The sequence below is a fragment of the Spea bombifrons genome, chromosome 8, assembly GCF_027358695.1.
Source record: "Spea bombifrons isolate aSpeBom1 chromosome 8, aSpeBom1.2.pri, whole genome shotgun sequence".
NCBI classification, from domain to species: domain Eukaryota; kingdom Metazoa; phylum Chordata; class Amphibia; order Anura; family Pelobatidae; genus Spea; species Spea bombifrons.
Window position 1 is genome coordinate 44,786,092 of NC_071094.1, and position 19,690 is coordinate 44,805,781.

General features: G+C 47.5%; 1 protein-coding gene and 1 long non-coding RNA gene across 3 annotated transcripts in view; one reads left to right on the forward strand and one right to left on the reverse strand.

Moving 5' to 3' along the window:
- LOC128503219 (uncharacterized) overlaps positions 1-18,433 on the reverse strand; it is an 82,778-nt gene extending 64,345 nt beyond the window's left edge. Inside the window, exons 1-4 of one of the 2 annotated variants that reach the window (XR_008355202.1) lie at positions 18,308-18,433; positions 17,507-17,690; positions 16,963-17,007; positions 14,795-15,321 (exon numbers count right to left, since the gene is read on the reverse strand). This is a non-coding gene — a long non-coding RNA (uncharacterized LOC128503219). Of the gene's footprint in view, positions 1-14,788; positions 15,322-16,962; positions 17,008-17,506; positions 17,691-18,307 lie in introns of those variants that run through there. The other variant, XR_008355203.1, reaches the window with a different exon arrangement.
- On the forward strand, positions 6,531-12,549 carry SPINT2 (serine peptidase inhibitor, Kunitz type 2). Its single transcript, XM_053473226.1, has 7 exons — positions 6,531-7,092; positions 8,880-9,050; positions 9,399-9,461; positions 9,612-9,665; positions 10,543-10,704; positions 10,997-11,038; positions 11,423-12,549. The coding sequence occupies exons 1-7, from the start codon at positions 6,705-6,707 to the stop codon at positions 11,590-11,592; spliced, it is 1,050 nt and encodes a 349-aa protein (XP_053329201.1). The 5' UTR covers positions 6,531-6,704; the 3' UTR covers positions 11,593-12,549.
- Positions 18,434-19,690: the final 1,257 nt, after the last annotated feature.

A 19,690-nucleotide genomic window follows, 5' to 3' on the forward strand; every position in this document is an offset into this window, starting at 1 on the left:
AAAGTATCGCGGTGACTTGAACGCAGTGCTGCGGTATACGAGCCTGGTGTGCCCCCGGCGAGTGCGATGGAAAGGAGTCTCCATCTAGTGGTGACGTGAAGGTATGACACGCGATTCCAAAGACAAACTTTTTTTTCCATCTCTGTAATCGTCTCCTGTCTGCGCATAACACGCGACTACGAGCCCCCAAAAACGGCAGCATTTCCCATATGGTCTAGCGGTCAGGATTCCTGGTTTTGCTTACCTGCATTGCTTTCGATGTAAGGAAGTTTTCCTTTACCAAGAGGGTGGTAGATACATGGAGCAGCCTCCAAGCAGAAGTGGTAGATGCTAATACAGCTAAAACAGAGGCTAAATCACTGGCTCTGTTTACACACAAATATATTCTGTTTACTTATAACACAATAAGTATGCATTTGAAATGCTCAGGGTCTGGGGAAAAAGCACTCCATCTGATGAATCACTTTAAATATGTTCTATTTAGTAAATATTATTGAAAAAAATGCAATCGTAATACCCAAAAACACGTTTTCTCCCTTAAAATAAAAGTTAATGAGGGGTACGACCCGAAGCCCTTTTGTGTTGAAGCGGTTAAGCGTCGGACGTCATGTAACATTATACCCCCCCATGAAATATTCATGCATAGAGCGCGCCGTATCGTTGTTGTGAATTTTGTTAATTCTATATTATCAGAAATGGTTACTACGGAACGTCACGGTTTGCTACACTTCTGTTATAATCATCATTATTATTTATTAATAGATTTCTGTAGCGCCTTCATATTCCGCAGTGCTGTACAATGATTGATCCGCGCTGCCGGCGATAAATTTTGACGTGAAAAAAAAAACAAAAAACGGCGATTTTCTATTTATTACGTCAAATCTTCATAAAACGGACAGAAATCTAAATAAATAAAACATATTATATTAAATATAAATTATAATAAATATAAAACGGACGGAGTATTTCTGTAATTAAACACAAATGAACGAATGAGATGACGTTTAACCCGCAGGAATTTAAATACTTTTTAAATCATTTATAATAATATTTAAATAATAGCTTCGTTTCTCTCGGCGCCCCCCGTATGTCCCGCGCGTGGGAAGGACGGACGTCACATCGGCTCAGGTAGAAAATCCTATTTCTGAGGTTATTTTGGAACCTTTGGAATGCCGGTGGCTGCAGACAGTAACTCCTATCACGGGCAGGCAGCCAAACGCTGAGGAGTTCCAGAGGCCATATGCCCTTTTGCACCAGATTTTCACGTCTTGGAATGAGCGAGCGTGAAGAGCCGCAATAACGCTTGGACCGGAACCTAGGAGCTTTTTATTGACTGAGAATGGTGGGAGTTGTCGCTGTGTAAATTTTGCTGCATGTTTGGTATTTTAGGTTGAATTTAAGAGGGGCTGCGGTTAGAGGGGGGCTGGGGTCGGGCTTTCTGGGGTTTATTCACAAAAGAGAGTTGTGGACACTCCGTTATTCATTATGAAGGGCCAACGCTAGCAAGTTTCTCTAGCAAGGGCCCCGCATAATGTATAATTCAAAGGGTAAAGAGACCGGTGAAATTTCACTGATTTAACTATACATTATACAGGGCCAGCCAGCAGAAGCTCACAAAGATAGCCCTTTATAATGTATAGTGACATCAAGGAGCTGAAACACAACTCTCCTTCCAAACCTGCCCTTCTAGTGAATAAACCATTAGATGTGACTTTGTGTAACTGGGTGGGGCATTTAGAAGAAGAATAATGAGGTTTATTTAGCCCGTTCAATTAATAAAGCCGTTCCCTGCTGTTTCTATACACATTATCAGGGCTTTTAGGGCCGTAGAACCCTGCGATCTCCTCATACCCAGCAAACATTCTGACCTCCGAGAAAAGAGGGGCATCGGGGGAGGAGAGAGAGAGGGGCATCAGGGGAGGAGAGAGGGGCATCAGAGGGAGGAGAGATGCCAGTCCTGTCCATTTATTCTCATCAGTTCCATATTGTTTTAATCCATGGGATAGACATACGGCTCCTGAATCTAAGACGGTTTGAGTTTATACAGCAGGAGAAATAGGTGACTAGAGGGGGGCCGGATGGGGCCGATCTGACGGTGGGTTCTATGATTCTGAGCGTATCTGTATTGAGGGCAGGGAACCCGCAGGCTTTGATCGCTCCCAATACACAAATTCCCGGGACGGGAAACAGTCACAGAAACTTAATAAGTGAAAGAGTAACGGAGAGCCGGTTAATAAAGTGACTCAATCACAGACTCAATCCTATTGTTACCTGTCCTGCCACGCTGGTCAATCATTGACACCCGTTTATTGGGGTCTCTCCCGCCTCAAGGGGGCTATTTAACCCCTGGTTTCACAGGAAGCTCTCTAAAGTGAGATTAAGGAATCTTCACGCTTACATCACGCCTGCACGTTAGAGCTGATCTCAGGTGTCTCAGACACAATAACATCATACGGTTTACTGTGTGATTTGTATATCGCCGCGCCAACGCTAGAGGTCCCGAACTTACCATTATTAACTCGCTGTTAGCCCACCGGGGGGCGCTCTCTTACATTACATAAACATGACAAAGAAAAACAGCAGCAGGGTGTCCTGGAACGAGAGGCAAAGTATATTATATCCGAGAGATGGGAGAGCAATAAATGCAGATACCGCTGTTATTACATCACTTTGCCCCTGCGTGTCTCTTTAACCCATTAAACACGACGCTGTCATTAGGTCACTTTACACGGGACTGTCTCTTTAACCCATTAAACACGTCGCTGTCATTAGGTCACTTTACACGGGACTGTCTCTTTAACCCATTAAACACGACGCTTTCATTAGGTCACTTTACACGGGACTGTCTCTTTAACCCATTAAACACGGCGCTGTAATTAGGTCACTTTACACGGGACTGTCTCTTTAACCCATTAAACACGTCGCTGTCATTAGGTCACTTTACACGGGACTGTCTCTTTAACCCATTAAACACGGCACTGCTGTCATTAGGTCACTTTACACGGGACTGTCTCATTAACCCATTAAACACGGCGCTGTCATTTAACCATTCTCTTCTAGAATCAGCTGGACATTTAAGCCCCCGTGAAGTTGGGTCTCCGCACTTTCTTGTCACAGAGACCGTTTCCGCAGCTTCACTCCTAGCTGACATTTTCAGTCCGGGAAGGAAACGGTTAATAGAGGAGTCACCTGCCCCGGGTGCGTCCGTCATACCTGATCTGGTGGGGCAGGTTGGACCAGTTTGGGAAGCGAGGCAAAGTTCTTCAGAACAAAATCTAGGGCCTGGACACTACCCATACCTTAATCCCAATCCATGTTCTCCTTCAGGGAAGCCCTGTCCAAGTGTGGCCCCCTTTGCGCTTGTGGACGAACACCGTTTCATTCTGTCTGGTTGTCTTTATCGCGTTGCAAGATGGCGAGGAACTTAATCTTAGTGATGAAATAACGTAACAGCCAAACCTTTACCCGACATTCTGTCTGCGAGGATCAGCCGACAGCCGAAATGGAGACGTTGTGTCGTGGCATTAACTGGCTACGGCACGATATTAACCCTGAACTGTACATGTCTGAGCACAAGCATGTCCTCAACACCAATATACAGAGAGAGACACGAGGCCTGGGAAGACTGGATGATAGGGGTACCGGGATCTAGAAGCATTGGTTGGTTTAGAGGGGCAGATAGAGAAGAGTAGAGCGCTGTGACACACTGTAGAGCGCTGTGACACACCGTAGAGCGCTGTGACACACTGTAGAGCGCTGTGACACACAGTAGAGCGCTGTGGCACTAATTGTGACATTAAAGCTCAGGTCCGAGAGGTAGGGCTGGGGAGATGTGTCACGGATGCCATCGCAGTGAGGAGTTCGCAGAAGAAAGGGGCTGGTAAACAGAGTGGAATTTGGCAGAGAGGTCCAGGAGGAGACACCACGGGAGTCTCCCACACAACACAGACCCACAGAACATTAAGAAATGCCAAACGTCACCAAACGTATTGTTACATATCGGCTGCTGGGAAATAAAACTCCCATGATGCTCAGCCAACCTGTCAACACACCCGGTCCACAGGCGGCAGCAGCCTCTCTCGCGGGCGCGTAGATCAATATCCCTCCATCTGGTGATCTGACCGTGGCCTCAGCTATGATAAACAGTAATAGGTGATGGAATACCAAGGGTATACGTTATACCGGTGCCTGTGGCTGGGAGGGGGTGATGGGAGTTGTAGCACTTTACCCAAGTAACTTTTGGTAAAAGGCATGTTCTCCCCGTGTCGGGACCTGCGCGGTTTCCGGCAGCGAGCCTCACCCTGCCGTAAGGACGTTACGCTAGGAATCCTTGGAAGTGGATGGCGTCACATCTTACTCAGGATCCCTAATCTCTGTATACAGAGAGGGCCAATGATTGTGTGTTATACAGAGGTCATGGCCCTGTGTGCAAAGTTATATGACAGGCAGGTTAGATCAACACAAACGTTCATTAATTCCACGTTAATCATACCTACAATAGCTTACCGGCTTACGTAAAGCGTTAGCTCTGGGCATCGGATACCGAGGGGACGCAACTCCCATCACTCGCAGGCAGAAAGCGGTGAGGACCTTCAGCAGCAAACGTATAGGTGGCCCCGAGTCACCGTCTGAATCCTAATATACTCAGAAACAAAGGGAAATTAGCAGATTTCCAATAATTCTAACAAATCTGTAAATCCACGAACCAAGGGCCACGGAACTAATCGTAAGCTCACCAGCCGAGCCCTCTTTCGTCTTAGTCTGTCAGTTCTAGTTCTACCGGACCCTTTGAACGTAGGGACTATAAGAAGGGCTGCGGGAATTGTTGGCGCTATAGAAATAAAAGTATAGTAATAACTGGTGCCCACCACTGTGTGCCCTGATCATGCGCGGGGTGACCCTCTTCCTTGCCACGACGCCATCTCAAAATGACACAAAAAATACACTTTATAAACGGACTATTCTACGGCTCGTAAGGAGTTAAAGTGCATTTTGTGTGCGGTTTCTGTACATAATCCATTCTTTGTCGCAATGCTTTACTTGTGAATGAGGAAGCGGAATCAATCAGCCTCTCTCCGGGGGGGGGGGGGGATAGTCCGGCGTGACAGACGGGACATACCACCGACAGCCCCCCCCGTAATCATTCAATAATCTATAGGAACCCTATGCATTATTATTATTATTTCTAAAGCGCCGACAGATTCTGCAGCGCTGTACAAGGTGAAAAGTTACAGAACAGTAACAGAGGGCGACCTCTCGTTCTCTGTTCGTTTCTGTTAATGAAAGCCGGAGAGGTATTTATATCGGTCCCGCACATATTCATGCTAAGTCATATCCTCAGATGTCATTTTTCTAGTCTCTCTAACATCTTCCAATCTCCTTAGCCGTTTTCTTGCCCTCCTTTGTACTTTTTCAAGTTCCAAAGTATCCTTTTGTACCAATATATTTTAACCCCTAAAGGACAATGGGCGGTCCCTAAATCCATTGAAAAAAATGCATTTTGAGCCCGTACATGTACGGGCTTTGTCATTAAGGGGTTAAGTCCTCACTAACCAAATTTCCCATTTAAATTAAAACTATTTATCTTTATTTTTTTATTATTTTTAACTTTTTAATTAATTTGTGCCAGAGCCACGGTACATAAAATATTTTTCTTCGCTCCTGCCGCCGGCAGTTATTTTTATGTTAATTTATTCCCTCATTTAATTTTGTTATCTTAATTTAAACGCAAAGTAGATTTTGTATAATTATTTACTTGTCTATTATTTCTTTTTATAACTATTTTCAGTGCATTAGTTTTCTATGCTATTCATAACATTATATATTTATTACACACAGTTTTCTTTGCATTTGTCTTGACCAATGCACTCGGGCATTTTATGTTATCGGTAATTAACATAAAATGTAAGCTCTACCATCTCTGCTGGGAGACTGCTTCACTTATCTAACACACATATATATATATATATATATATAATGGTTAATCCATGCTGGAGTATTCTGCATTATTGTTACCCTGCCTGGGGCCCCATGGCCTATGTCCAGACCCAGGCAGGCTGCTATTGAGTGGTCCTGCTGATAGCTGCCAATACACAAGGCCCAGAGTGACAGATGGGGCAGAAACCCCTCACGCACCGCATTGTTCCTGCCCTCCCTTCCCCCCTCTGGCCGAAACCGGCTCTCCAGGAGGCAGAGGGGGCAGGCTGAGGTAAACAGGAAGCCGCCATGACACCTCCCAGTCACCTGTACCCTAAGGGAAGGGGGTGGGCGGGGCGAGCACAGGCAGAAGTAAACACAGGAAGCAGCCATGACACCTCCCAATCACCTGTACGCTGAGGGAAAGGCCGCCGCCTGAGATACCTGTGGTGACGTCACACGGGGCGGGGCGCTGCGGGGATAGTACTTGAAGCAGTACGTGCGGAAGTCAGAAGGAAGTGAGAGGTTTGAGGCGATAGAGACGTTCAGACTACGGGAGGATAGCCAATCACGACCCCGGACCTCAGATAGGCGAGTCAGCCAATCAGCTCTCGGAGTCAGCAGACCGCTCTGCAGCAAGCCACAGGGGCCAAAAGCCCACCTATCAGGAGTAAAGTGGTCGTACAGTAACAAGGGACGCTTTCAGGACTCAGCCAATCACAATACAGCGAGGGGCTCGCAGGCAGCTTCTCGTTTTCCAATCAGTGCCGAGGAGCGCCTCGCTTGAAATGGCGCGCGCGCTCGGCCTCCGCGGAGCTGCTGTCATGGCTACCTGGATGTGCGGGCTGTTTCTTCTGCTGGGTCCTTTGGCTCTCGGGGATCCCAGCGAGTCGTGCAGCGGGTTCCAGTTGGTACCCGGGTTCGGGATGGAGGACCCTGAAGCCCCTGTTCAGGGGGTGAAGTTGCTGAGTTCCCTGGAAGTGGATTCGGATGAGGAGTGCTACAAGCGATGCTGCGCCACCCCTCAGTGTGATCTAGCAGTGCTGAGGGGCCCCGGGAGCCAGTGCCACCTTCTCAAGTGCTCCTTCATTGGCTTCGACATGTGTCAGCTGAAGGAGATCGAAGGAGCCAGAAGCTACCGCAGGGTCAACGTTGGGGCCGCACCAAGCCAGACTGGTAATTACCTCGGGGGCGGAGCTTAACTATTCGTTATTCACACTGCTATTGAGGGGGTACAGCCGTTATAAACTGATAAAGGGGTTGGGAGCATCCATTTGGCCCTGTGGTGGGTTACAAGTTATAGTGGGACAAACCAATACATACAATACACTTTATTATATAGATCTGTGGAGGAGGGGCAGTTATTTCCCAGTCTTGGGGGTGGGTAAGAGCCATTATACCCCAATAAAGGGGGTGACAACCTTTATGCAATTGGGAGGCATCCATTAGACATACTAATAGGGGTGGACACAATACTGGTGGGGGAGGGGAAGAATCCATTCTAGCTTCTGATGGGGCAGAGCATTTGTTACCCCCTGTACAGTTTGGTGTGGCAGATATACCCTGCTGAGGTGCTTGGACCCCCCCACCTAGTTCGGGGTATCTATGCCAGTGGCACAGACGGGGCCCCACTGCGCTCTAAGGGAATATACCCCAAGCTCCTGTTTAACCCCCCCCCCTGTGAGGGGGCAGCATTGCTTAGAGCTCACTAAACCGCTCAGTGGTGCCAACCCGCCTCCCGAGGATCCAGTTACGGGTATTTCTGCCCCTCCGCGGTGGGGTACCAGGGCAGCACCATTGCTTTGCACGAGGCTGTAGTATGCCGCGGCACAGGACTGGCGAGTGTCCCCGGGGACAGAGTCAGGTACCGTCTCCAAAGATTTTGGGGGATCAGATAGTTTACTGATCTCTTTCTGGGCCCTTTGCTGGCTCCTCTCTTCTTTGGGCTGTGACCTGTTCGGTCCATTGGCACACTATAGATAAAGTGAAGGGGCCCCCGGGGGCCTGTCTAGCCCAGGGACCTTTTTCAGTTAATGTACTCCTGATCCGGTTTGAGAATAGGGTGAGAGAGTGGCAGTGGGGTTAATTGTGTGATTTCCCCCTCTGGTAGCCGGCTCCGTGTGTGTGAATCGGCTCCTCGGGGCCCGGTGTACCGGTCCTGGCCGTTTATTGGTGGGTTTTCGTTGGTGTAGGAAGTTGCGGTGCTCCGGGGTTACGCCGGGCTTAGCGTGTTGTGATGTAAAGTCATAAATCCAGGGCGTGTGTGGGAGCCGCCGGTGGTATGTTCCTCGCCCCGCATGTTTACAGCCCTGACAGTGTACACAGGGCTGTCCTCCATGTAAACTGTGTGAGATAAATGTGTTATATTCTAACGCCGGGGGACCCCTCTGTGTGTTTGGCGTGTAACAGGCGTGTAGATATTCTGCTGAGCTTTCGGATGCTAAAAAAACACACAGCTTCTGAAGTTTAATTAGCGATGTCGTCCAGACAGTAACAGTCACCCTCACTGTATTACCCTCTACCACCTCTGCTGGGAGGCTGTTCCACTTATCTACCACCCTCTCAGTAAAGTAAAACTTTCTTCCGTTCCATCTCAGCCTCTGACCCTCTAGTGTTAGATTCCGGCCTCTTGTTGTAACTTTTGCCATCCCGTCCTTATTAACCCTTTATGTATTTAAATGTCTCGATCGAGTCTCTGAGCCGCGAGGACAAAAACAGAACCGGTCGGACCGGCTCGTTGCGAAAGCGAAGCGGGAGTTCAATGGCCGCCATTGTTTGTCTCGCGGCGTTTCCTTGTTTTTTTTTCTCCCGTTGTTAAGGGGCTTTTTTGTTTAACTCCTGAAAAATATTCCCTGGTTCCGTGATACAAGCTGCCCCCCCCATCTTACTGCATGGGGCGGAATAAACAAATCATCTAGTAACGTGACCCTGGGTTTTGTGTCTCTGCCCCCCCCTTCCTCTAGACTTCTGCTTGCCAGCCGCCAAGACCGGGCGCTGCCGGGCTTCCTTCCCGCGGTGGTGGTACGATGCCGAGAGCCAGACGTGCAAAAGTTTCACCTACGGCGGCTGCGAAGGGAACCTGAACAACCACGGCAGCGAGGAGGACTGCGCGACCAAGTGCAGCGGGATAAAAGGTAGGAGACGCGCTGTGGTGACCCCCGGGGGGCTATCAGCACTAAAAAGAAAGCGGTTGCCGGGCAGTCGTCGAGTACCTTTCGATGCCTTCTGATTGGCTCGCGTTAAAGTCATGCTTAACCTATACAGCAGGTGCGAGCCGGGCTTCACGCCTGTAACACGCCTCAAGCCGATGTGATCCCTCTGCTGGTCTACCCCCGCTCCCTGGCCTGCAGCAGGGTAATTAGGGTAATTAGATTGCCCAAACTCAAAATCCCCCCCCCCCAGGTGGTTTCGGTACTCGCCGGGCAGGAATGGGGAGAATAACTGATTTTATAGTTAAACCCGGAACGTCTTTTTCTTTTTAGCGGTGGAGCAGTCCAGCGACGTGACGCCCGGCGAGCGCCCCGTGGAAGCCGATTCCCTCCAAGGTACGTGTTAGAAACGCGCGGTTTATCTTTCTGTAGATTATTTCGCCGCGCTGTTTGAATTTATAGATTATTCTGTAAATCAGAACGTTCTGCTGTAAATGCTTTTATCCACAAATATGTTTTGTTTGTTTTTTTTCCCCTCCTATTCAGGTTCTGAGCCGGAGCCCCCAAAAGTCCAAGCGTCCAGGAGTCGAAGCTTTAGCGGTTAGTATCCGATCCCGCAGGACGCAAAACGCCTTTCACTGCGACACCCGCGGGATAATCTCCCAAAATATATGTAAATATATATAATGTACAACACCGATCAAAAGTTTGGGGTCACTCGACATTTCTGGCTGTAACAAAATTACAAAAGGGTTCTAACCATCAATTAGCTTTTAAACTAAAACTTGGATCAGCGAACACAACGTGCCACAGGAGTGATGGGAGTGATAAAGGGCCATTGGAGCACAGGAGTGATGGGAGTGATAAAAGGCCATTGGAACACAGGAGTGATGGGAGTGATAAAGGGCCATTGGAACACAGGAGTGATGGGAGTGATAAAAGGCCATTGGAACACAGGAGTGATGGGAGTGATAAAAGGCCATTGGAACCCAGGAGTGATGGGAGTGATAAAGGGCCGTTGGAACACGGGAGTGATGGGAGTGATAAAGGGCCGTTGGAACACGGGAGTGATAAAGGGCCATTGGAACACAGGAGTGATGGGAGTGATAAAGGGCCATTGGAACACAGGAGTGATGGGAGTGATAAAGGCCTCTGTACGCCTGTGAAGAGATTCTATCAAAAAGCAGACGTTTCCAGCTACAATAGTCATTTATAACATTAACCCCGTCTGTGCTGGATTTCTGATCCATTTCATGTTATTTTAATGGCCGAATTCACGAACGCGGTAAAATGCAGCCCATGCAAAATTGTGTTGAACGTGTATTTTGTGCGTGTCGGAAGCGTGTAATAAGATTTCAGGCTGCGTGTTCTGAGACCTGTCATCGCTTTAACCCTTTAACTCCTGCTCGCGTTGTCTCGGCTGCCGCGCCTTCTCTCCTCGGGGGTAATATTCGAAGTCTCCTTCTTTCGTCCCCAGAGTACTGCACCGAGCCCAAGTTCACGGGGCCGTGCCGGGCGTCCTTCCAGCGTTGGTACTTTGACAGCGAAGCCGGAACGTGCAACAAGTTCGTCTTCGGAGGATGCAAGCCAAACAAAAACAACCACCTCACCGAGGCCGACTGCGTCCAGACCTGCGTTGGTAAGGCTTGGAGAACCTCGTCGGGCTCTCTCCTGTCTGTCTGTCTGTCTGTCCATCTCTACCTGATGTATCGGCTCGTCTTAGTCTGTCAGGCCCTTCCGGTGTAGGGACTGTAAGGAGCGCCGCGGGAGTCGTTGGAGTTATATAAATATAAGATGATGATTTGCGTGGTAGAGGGGGGGGGCGTGGTGCTGTTTTTTACATAAAATTCAGGAGTTGTCATGGCGATGTCAGGACCTTAATCATGTGATCAATTCATTTAATTTATTTATATGTTTTTTTCCCTTCGCAGACGGCCAGAATGACGCCACCGTCCATCACCGCTCGGCTGCAGGTAAGCGCGCACAGCGTGTCGTCGTGATCCATTGTAGCCGAGTAACCCACCTCCGGGGGGGCGCTTACTGCTCGTTACCGGAGCAAAGGGCGGGAAATGGGAATTATTTTTCCTTTTTAACCCATTTTTAATGGGCGGTTATTTTCTGGCATCGTGTTCCGGGGGCTTGCAGGTATTTGTGACGCCCCGTCACAGTAGCTGTTGGTAATCTCCCCCAGTACTAGATCCATTACCTGCGTGCAGGTCCTGGGACAGGTGAGTTACCGGCCCTGCGGTCTCGTTCCACCGGCAGGTCCTGCGTTACTGGCAGGAGCAGAGGCACGGATGGCGTGTAGTTCTAAAGGGTGAATATTCCGGCATTAACCCCTCGTTTCTCCCCCGCAGCCGTCGCTCTGCCCATCCTGCTCGCCGTCATGGCCGGCATCCTGCTCGTCGCGATGATCATGTTCTTCGTGAAGGTGGCAAAGAAGAACCGCCACGACTCGAGCTTCCGAGCCATGTGGAACCCCATCGACGATAAGGAGTATCTGGTGAACAACGCCTACACCTTATGAGGGCCGACGGACGCGGGCCCGTAACACTCCGTTTCACCCGGGCGTGCGCAGGGTCCGGCCCCTCACACCCTCCGGTGGTCTTTTCCTCAATGATAATAAATTTCTAGCCAGTGAAACGTCGGTCTTAAGGGGAGTTATTTACCTTTAGAATATTCCTTTTCTATCTTCGAAAGCCTCTTTTTATACACGCAACGGATACGACTGGTTTCTTTTATTTTTTCCTCCCCGTGATGTTTAATATTCTTGTCTTTTGACGGAGTCGGGGAGGGCTGGTGACGTCCTTCTTACCCCGTTAGCGGAACGAAGCGTTACCCTGCAGGATTCTACCCTTCGTTTTAAGGGCTGTTTTAGGGTTTCTTGGTCTGATTTTATTCCAAACGATCGATAAAGTTTTTTGTTATTGTAAAGGTGATTTATTTCGTGGATGTTTTATATTCTTGCAGTTCGTGATGAGAGTTGTTACTATTACAATGTTTCCTGGGAGGTTCATCGATAGAAGTGCTGCCCGGAAACCCCGATAACGCCTGGCGCGATCGTTTGCCCACGTGGGGGGGGGGGGCAGCGGCCGCTTGTCCGGACGTTATTTGGGTTTCCTTTAGGGGCCACTAAACCCAGAACCCGGGCCCCAGACAAAAAAAACTGCAGGTTTGAGGCCGGACTCCATAAAACGATCCTATTGGTGGAGATTAACTGGTGGGTGAGCGTCTTGGAGGGGAAGGAGTATTACCCGGGACGGGGTCATTCAATAAATTATCGGGGATGCAGTCTGCCTAAAACCCGCAGCCGGGGCTTCCGCTCAAAGGGAACCGGGATTAAAGCGAAACACGGTAACTTCTCCATGATGCCCCCCCATCGGGGTGACAAAAAGGGGGGGGCGTTTAGTCTTGATTTGTAACACGGGAAGGATATCTGTGTCTTGTTGTTACTGTTTCCAAATAAAGCTTTGTTTGTTCGAAATCCACGTCCCTTGTGTTTTGGTGATTTTGAGCGGCTTGGTCATAATTTATTTGTCTTCATGTATAAGGCAGTTAATTACGAGAGGCTTATTAGATTGCAAGCTTTTGAGACCATACATTATATAATTCAGCCAAGAAGAGACCTCCGTGGTCTTTTAATGAGATTCAGTTAGGTGGTAAAGGAATAAAGCTGCTTATTTAAAATGCAGCATTGCGCTGCCACCTAGTGGGGGGTGGTCGGTACTGCGCTGCTACATGCAAACTCTTTACTGGATAAACTATAACTGAAGGCATTGATCGCTTGGGGGGGAATAATTATTTGGAGGGCCCGTTGCGTTTCCCACGATCCCTCACAATGATGGTCGGAATCCTACATTACCAAAAAAATAAAATTAAAAGGAACGTCTGTCTGTGGAATCTTAGAATTTTGCTGATATTTCACAGTAAAAAGTCAGCTTAAAACACAAATGTTACAAAATACAGTTATGGAAAATCGGTTCGTTTTGCCACAAAAAAAAAAAACTAAAAATCATTAAAACCTGAAATACGTGATAATGAGAACGCACCGTTTAGCGGATCTGCAAGTCAAGAAATTTAATTTTAGGCAGACTGTCCCAAATAATCGTAAGTTCGTTATTACTCAGAGGGTGGTAGATACGTAGAACAGCCTACCAGCAGAAGTGCTGAAGGAAAAGCTTGTAATGTTAACCGCTGATGCATGTGTTGCTGAAAGGTTGGTAGATTAGCAGAACGGCCTCCCAGCAGAAGTGGTAGAGGGTAATACAGTGAGGGGATTAAACATGCATGGGATAGACATACGGCTCCTGAATCTAAGACGAGACCAACGACTGATTAAGGTTTGAGTCGTTACAGGAGGAGAAACGGGCGACCGGATGGGGGCCGATCTGCCAGCAGGGTTTAATAAATAGGGGTTTTATGTTATATGTACCCCTAGAAGCATTTTATAACGGGGTATAAAGGCCGGGGGCAATAATTTGCAGGCGTGTGGCTGTGAAAAGGGCTGTTGGGTACCGGCCCCTGTGGCCTGTGGTCAGTACGAACCTGGATTTTCCCATATGCAGTGAGGCCGACCTCAGCCAGCAGGCCCCGAGTGACCGAGGTGTCGAGGGGGTATCACAGTTACATTGAGCTGCATGCCGGCACCGTGGCTGACTGTGATGAGAGTGATGCTAATACCTCCACCAGACCCCTCCGTCCTCCTATCTGCCCCTCAGTAGCGTCTCGCTATTTCTTTACAGAATTCCCGCAAGGTTTCCTGTGGGAGGAAAATGTTCATTTTCTCACCGTATATATATATATATACCATACATACATACCATATATAAATATATACATACCATATACACACACATACCATAGATATATAATACACACACCATATATAAATATATATATATATATACATACCATATACACACACATACCATAGATATATAATACACACACCATATACATCCTGATTTTTGGCCACCGGCCCCTGTAGCTGCCCTGCTGTGGGGATAATTGGCCGAGCTGTTAAATCAATGGAGGTTCGCAGTGCGGACCTCGATGGCGGCTGCCACGTGGCTATTTGGGTAACCTGGCAGGCGGCCATACCTCAGCCGCCACGTAAGAGTGAGCCTGTATATATATATATATATTTATTTGCATGTTAGTTAGTGTGTGAGTGTGTGTGTGAGTGTGAGTGTCATCATATGGTGTATGGGGGGGGGTGGCGGGCAGTATGGGGGGGCATAATAACAACTAGGAAAATGAGATTAAGTTTTTAAATTGTTACATTTATTATGTAACTCGACACTGCCACCTAGTGGAGACTGGGAATGACGCCGGTGATTATAATACCCCGATTATTAATATAAATTATTATATTATCAAACACCGCACTAAGCTGAAGGCCGTTCCACCATAGACTTCCATTAGTCAAGGAGTCCAACTGCGTAAATAAGACCGAGTCATTCTATCGTTCCCCACAGGCAGTACGATAAGGAGTCGGGGGATCAGATAACAGAGCGAGAACTCAATGGCTGATATGCAGCTGCCTGAAAACATTACGAGGGGGAAAAGATTATTTTTGAAAACGTACTGATACATTTAATCCGATATAAAAAAAAAGAAAAAAAAAAAAAAATCGCTGAGAGATTGTCTAAGCAGATATACATTTATATCACTGGGTACATAACGAAGGTATTAAAGCGCTGAAAAAAAACGTACACAAAAATACAAACCGTTGTTTTATTTGAAAATATGATTTTACATAAATACGAAAATCTGTAAAATAACGTCTGATTAACGATTAGGAAGAATTATAAACATCCCTCCAGACGAGGACAGCGACCGATAAAACGGACGAGATTTGGCACAGATGAAGACGATCCAGAGAGGAAACCAATGGGCCGGTGCGACCCCCATTCTGTCCGCAGTGTCCAAGCCGGCCCCCCACCTCTCGCTGCGTGGCACGAACGTCTTCTGTTAGCAAGAAACACAGAACTTCCAATTTTTTTTTCTTTAAATTATTTCTCCGACCCCCCCCCCGATCCGCAGCGCAGATCCGGCAAATTCTATCTCCAGAACGGCCATTTATTTACAACCAAACGAAATTTTAAAAAAAAAGTAATTCTTACAAAATATTGTGTATTAAAATTAAAATTTTCTATCTTTTTTTTTTCTTCTTCTTTTGTTTATGAAGAAAATCATCCACTGGCTCCGGGGGGTAAACATCTGAAAAGCTCGGCGCTACCTCAACGAGTCGACTCTGAAAAAGACAAAAGAAAAATTTAACCTTTTCTAAACATGGAAAAGCTATGAAAGCCAAACGTCAGCAGGGACCATAGGCCGTGGAGGAGAAAAGTTACAAGAGACCGGAATCTAACACTAACACAAGTGGAACAGCCTCCCAGCAGAGGTGGTAGAATTGAATTGAGGGATAAGCATTGGTATTAGAGACGTTTAGTTGGCTCCTTTTGTGAGTCCCTAAACAGAACTTTCATTATAGGTTATTAAATGGTTAATATTTAAAGGGTTTTAGAAGGTGTGATAATGGGGGGGGGTCAGAAAACTGCATTAAAATCAAGTCGTTCAGAGTGAATAATGAAGTCTAACCTAATACATTACATTTAAATAGCGCCCGCAGATTCCACAGCGCAGTATTAACTACTAAAAAAATGTAAATGAAAAAAAAAAACAAAAACAAAAAAAAAAAACACAAAACAAAAATGAACAATAAAACTAAAAAATGAGAAAAAAAAAATTATATATAAATAAAAACTAAAAATAAATAAAAACTACTAGCACTTATAATAATATTCAATTTTCTGTCCCGTTTTAGTAAAATTAGTATTTTCTTAGGGGGGGGGTTTGCAGAGAGAGGTAAATCACACTCGGAATCAGGAGCGGGGCATATAATTTGGGGCAGAATATTTAATGAAGGGCTACAGATACATAAATATTTTTACACCGTGCCACACAGGGAGAGGGGCAAATATTGTGGCCGCTAACTGCAGAGCTGCCCCGATACCGTCGCCATCGTTTATTTTGGGGGAGGAAGGGCAGTTCTAGAAGCCGAACAGGAGGTGCGGAACCCGACACGTTTACACCTGTGCTTCTTATTGGTTAAAAACAACCGCATAAGAAGGTAGGACCCCCGATGCTGCGGACTAAAGAGGGTATGGGGACCTCTATACAGGGGTACAAAAAAAAAAAAAAAACCCACACTGATGTCCTTCAACTGCAACCCTTACCAGGCTGCCGTGGATTTTTCCCCCCATCCTTTTTTTTTTTTTTTTTTTTTAAATTAGGATTCTTTATTTGTAGGCATTTGGCCGCGCTGATATTTTGTGGTCCCCCCCCCCTTTTTATACTTTATTTTTAAATGGGAGTCTTCAGTTGCAGATACCTGGGTATGAGGATTTTTTTAATTAAGAAAATGCGATATTTAATAATAATAAATATGGATGTGGTTTTAGTCATTTTTTTGAATGGGATACAAACAGAATTTCTCGCCCTTTTGGGTAATATACATTGTATTTGTCAGAATTAATAAAATGTATACACAGTAAATAAAGCCTAAACACAAATAATACGCCCCAAATACCCAGCTTACTAAACACAGAATTTCCTCTTGTTCTGTACGGCTGGGATTATCTTTAAGAGCGGGACTCGTTATTATATAGTGCTTGGTGGGGGAGGGGTCTTTCTTAATACAGCATTTAAAGGGTAAAAAAAAATTAGATTTTGAACTAAAAGCAGAACGTTTGCTGCATAAAGGTTCCTTGTTCTAGAACCGCCTCCTCCTGGCACCGGGCGCCTGTAACCACTGGATTGGTTTTACGGTCGGGTTATAAATATTCACAGAATGGCAGGGTAATATATGCCGGTATTTGGGTATTTTACTCACCTGATAATTATGTACATTATTTGATCAGGGTGCGCAAAGTAAATCCTGGGGAGGAAAAACACAGAACATCTGTTACACGGCGCCAGCGAACTGACTTTAAAAGGTTCAATCGCGCCATATTTTTCTTGGCTTAACTGCTGAACAGGAAAAAAGAGCCTCGAAAATATTTTTTAGTTTAAGAATTAAGTCCAAATACACGGCTGACTACTCTGCCTTTCTACTTTATGGAGAGGGTGGTAGATAAGTGGAGCAGCCTCCCAGCAGAGGTGGTAGAGGGTAATACAGTGAGGGGATTAAACATGCGCGGGATAGACATACGGCTCCTGAATCTAAGACAAGACCAACGACTGATTAAGGTTTGAGTCGTTACAGCAGGAGAAACGGGAGACTAGACAGGGGCCGGATGGGGCCGATCTGCCAGGGGGGGGCTCTGTGTCTCTCTTATCTTGGTTTGCGAGGTAAAACCAACAAGCCCTTATCTCACTGCTGCCCCCTCTCTAAATACTTCGATGTCGGCCCCCGCTGGCGGGGTGATCGGACGCACCTCTCCCCCCACTGGTACATGGCGCGGTCCTGGAACAGATGGCACAGGAAGAGCCACATGCTGATGGTCTCCATCCAGAAAATGACGACGACGAACCAGAGAGAGGACAGCAGGAAGAATTCACACGTCATCCTGACTGCGGCGAGACCTCCGAGTCCTCGCAGCCGTCACGCCTCCGCGGGTCCTGGGGAGGAAAAAGAGAGCGTCAGACGTGTGACGGGGCAGACTTCAGGGTCTTCTACCCGGACGCGGCCCGAGATTAACCCAACGCTCTCGCCCCGGGGGCCGGTCCGGCCGATTAACGCCTCTGCTTGCGACACCGGCGGCTGGCACTGTCCGGGCTACGGAAACGCAGGGCTTAATTTTCTAAACGCTGTACACGGTCTCACATGGAGGCTCCGGGTTACACGCGTGACAGACAACCCCGGAAAAACATTCAACTATTAAAAAAAAAAAAAAAATTATAATATATATACGCATTTTTTTTTTCTTTAATTAGTGGTTTCTGGACATGGATTGGTCAGTCACAGCCCAGCAAGGATAGTGTTAAATTAAGGGTTGTTAAGGTGACCTCTGCCCCTCCCCCATCATCTCCAGGGATCAAAACACAAAAAACAGAAGCAGCAGCTTAAGGGTTAAAGCCAGGCCTGGTCACTGTATAGAGCGGGGCCCCAAATAGAGTGACCCCAATAAAGTGCGGGGTGCGGGGCACAGTGATCGGATCTACCCACCCCTTAACCCTTCAGTCCCTGCCCTGGTCGGTATCAGCTATACCCGAAGCCCGGGGATCCGCTCACTCACCAGGCAGGGGATCCCCAGTGGATCCAGTGTGTCAGGGATCAGGATCCACAACAGCTGAGCTGGAGCAAACACTTCCGCTTTAGACCACGCCCCTTTATCAGGCTTTCCCCCGTGACGTCGCTGGAAGCTGGCTTTCCCCGAGTAGTTCTGAACCCGCCTTCGAAGTGACGTTGAGGAGGGCGTGGTTTTCGCGGTTTTGTTTACTGGCCTGAGGGGAGTGTGCATGACGTATAACATGTAACATGTCACGGGGAGGCTCACATGTTACACGCGTGTCACATGGAAGCAGAGACATGATGGAAGCAGATGTGGAGCAGGGTACAGAAGGGGTTAATTAAAAACAACATTAATGCAGCTAAGGGAGCGCCTGGCAAGGGCTGCAGTTTACCTTGGGGGTTGCATAGGCCGCCTCCAGCTTCCCCTCCCCCACCTCGCTGCAAAGTGCCAGGATATGATGTCATATCCGGCCCTCTGTATCTTAAAGGGCCCTATAATGCAGCGCATGGAGCCGCCGGCGGACCCCGGAGTATAAATGCCCCAGCTGGAGGCACAGAGTTCGATGACCCCACATACCAGGAAGATAAAGAGATTATAACCGCAGAGACACTCGTGGGCCACCCACAAAAATACATACACATACATACATATATACATACACACACATTCACACGTACACACGGAGATATAATGAAAGGAAGCTTTACTGAGAGGGTGGTGGATACGTGGAACAGCCTCCCAGCAGAAGTGGTAGAGGGTAATACAGCGAGGGAATTAAACATGCATGGGATAGACATACGGCTCCTGAATCTAAGACGAGACCAACGACTGATTAAGGTTTCAGTCGTTACAGCAGGAGAAACGGCGACTAGACGGGGGCCGAATGGGGCCGATCTGCCGGCGGGTTCTGGGTTTCTATATTGTATAACACACCGTGTTACTTGACGTGGGTCGATTTCCACCGCTGGTTAACGGACCAGGACGCTGAGGGTTGTTTATGCCGCGGACCGCCTCCTCCTCTTCATCATGCGCTGAGGTCAGTTGGGGGTCCTTTCATTCCTGTAATCAGCTGATTATTTCTCTCTATCCCAGGGCGCTTCACGTGACCCCCCCAGCGAGGATTGTACTGCCCTACAGACTGTGACCCCCTGCTTTTACCTCATTCACCCATATTTATCCCTTTTAGATCGTGAGCTCTGCAGCCGGGCCCTCAGGAGCCCACCATTCCTCCAAGAGCTTCGTGTGAAACCGCCATAAGCCTAGATTGCACGCTCATAGGCCGAGTCCTCAGCTGCTGCTGCATCTGTGTGAGCAAATATATCGCCGTGGAATATGTTAGCGCGTAATAAATAAACTATAATGCTGCTATATTAATAAATAGATTGT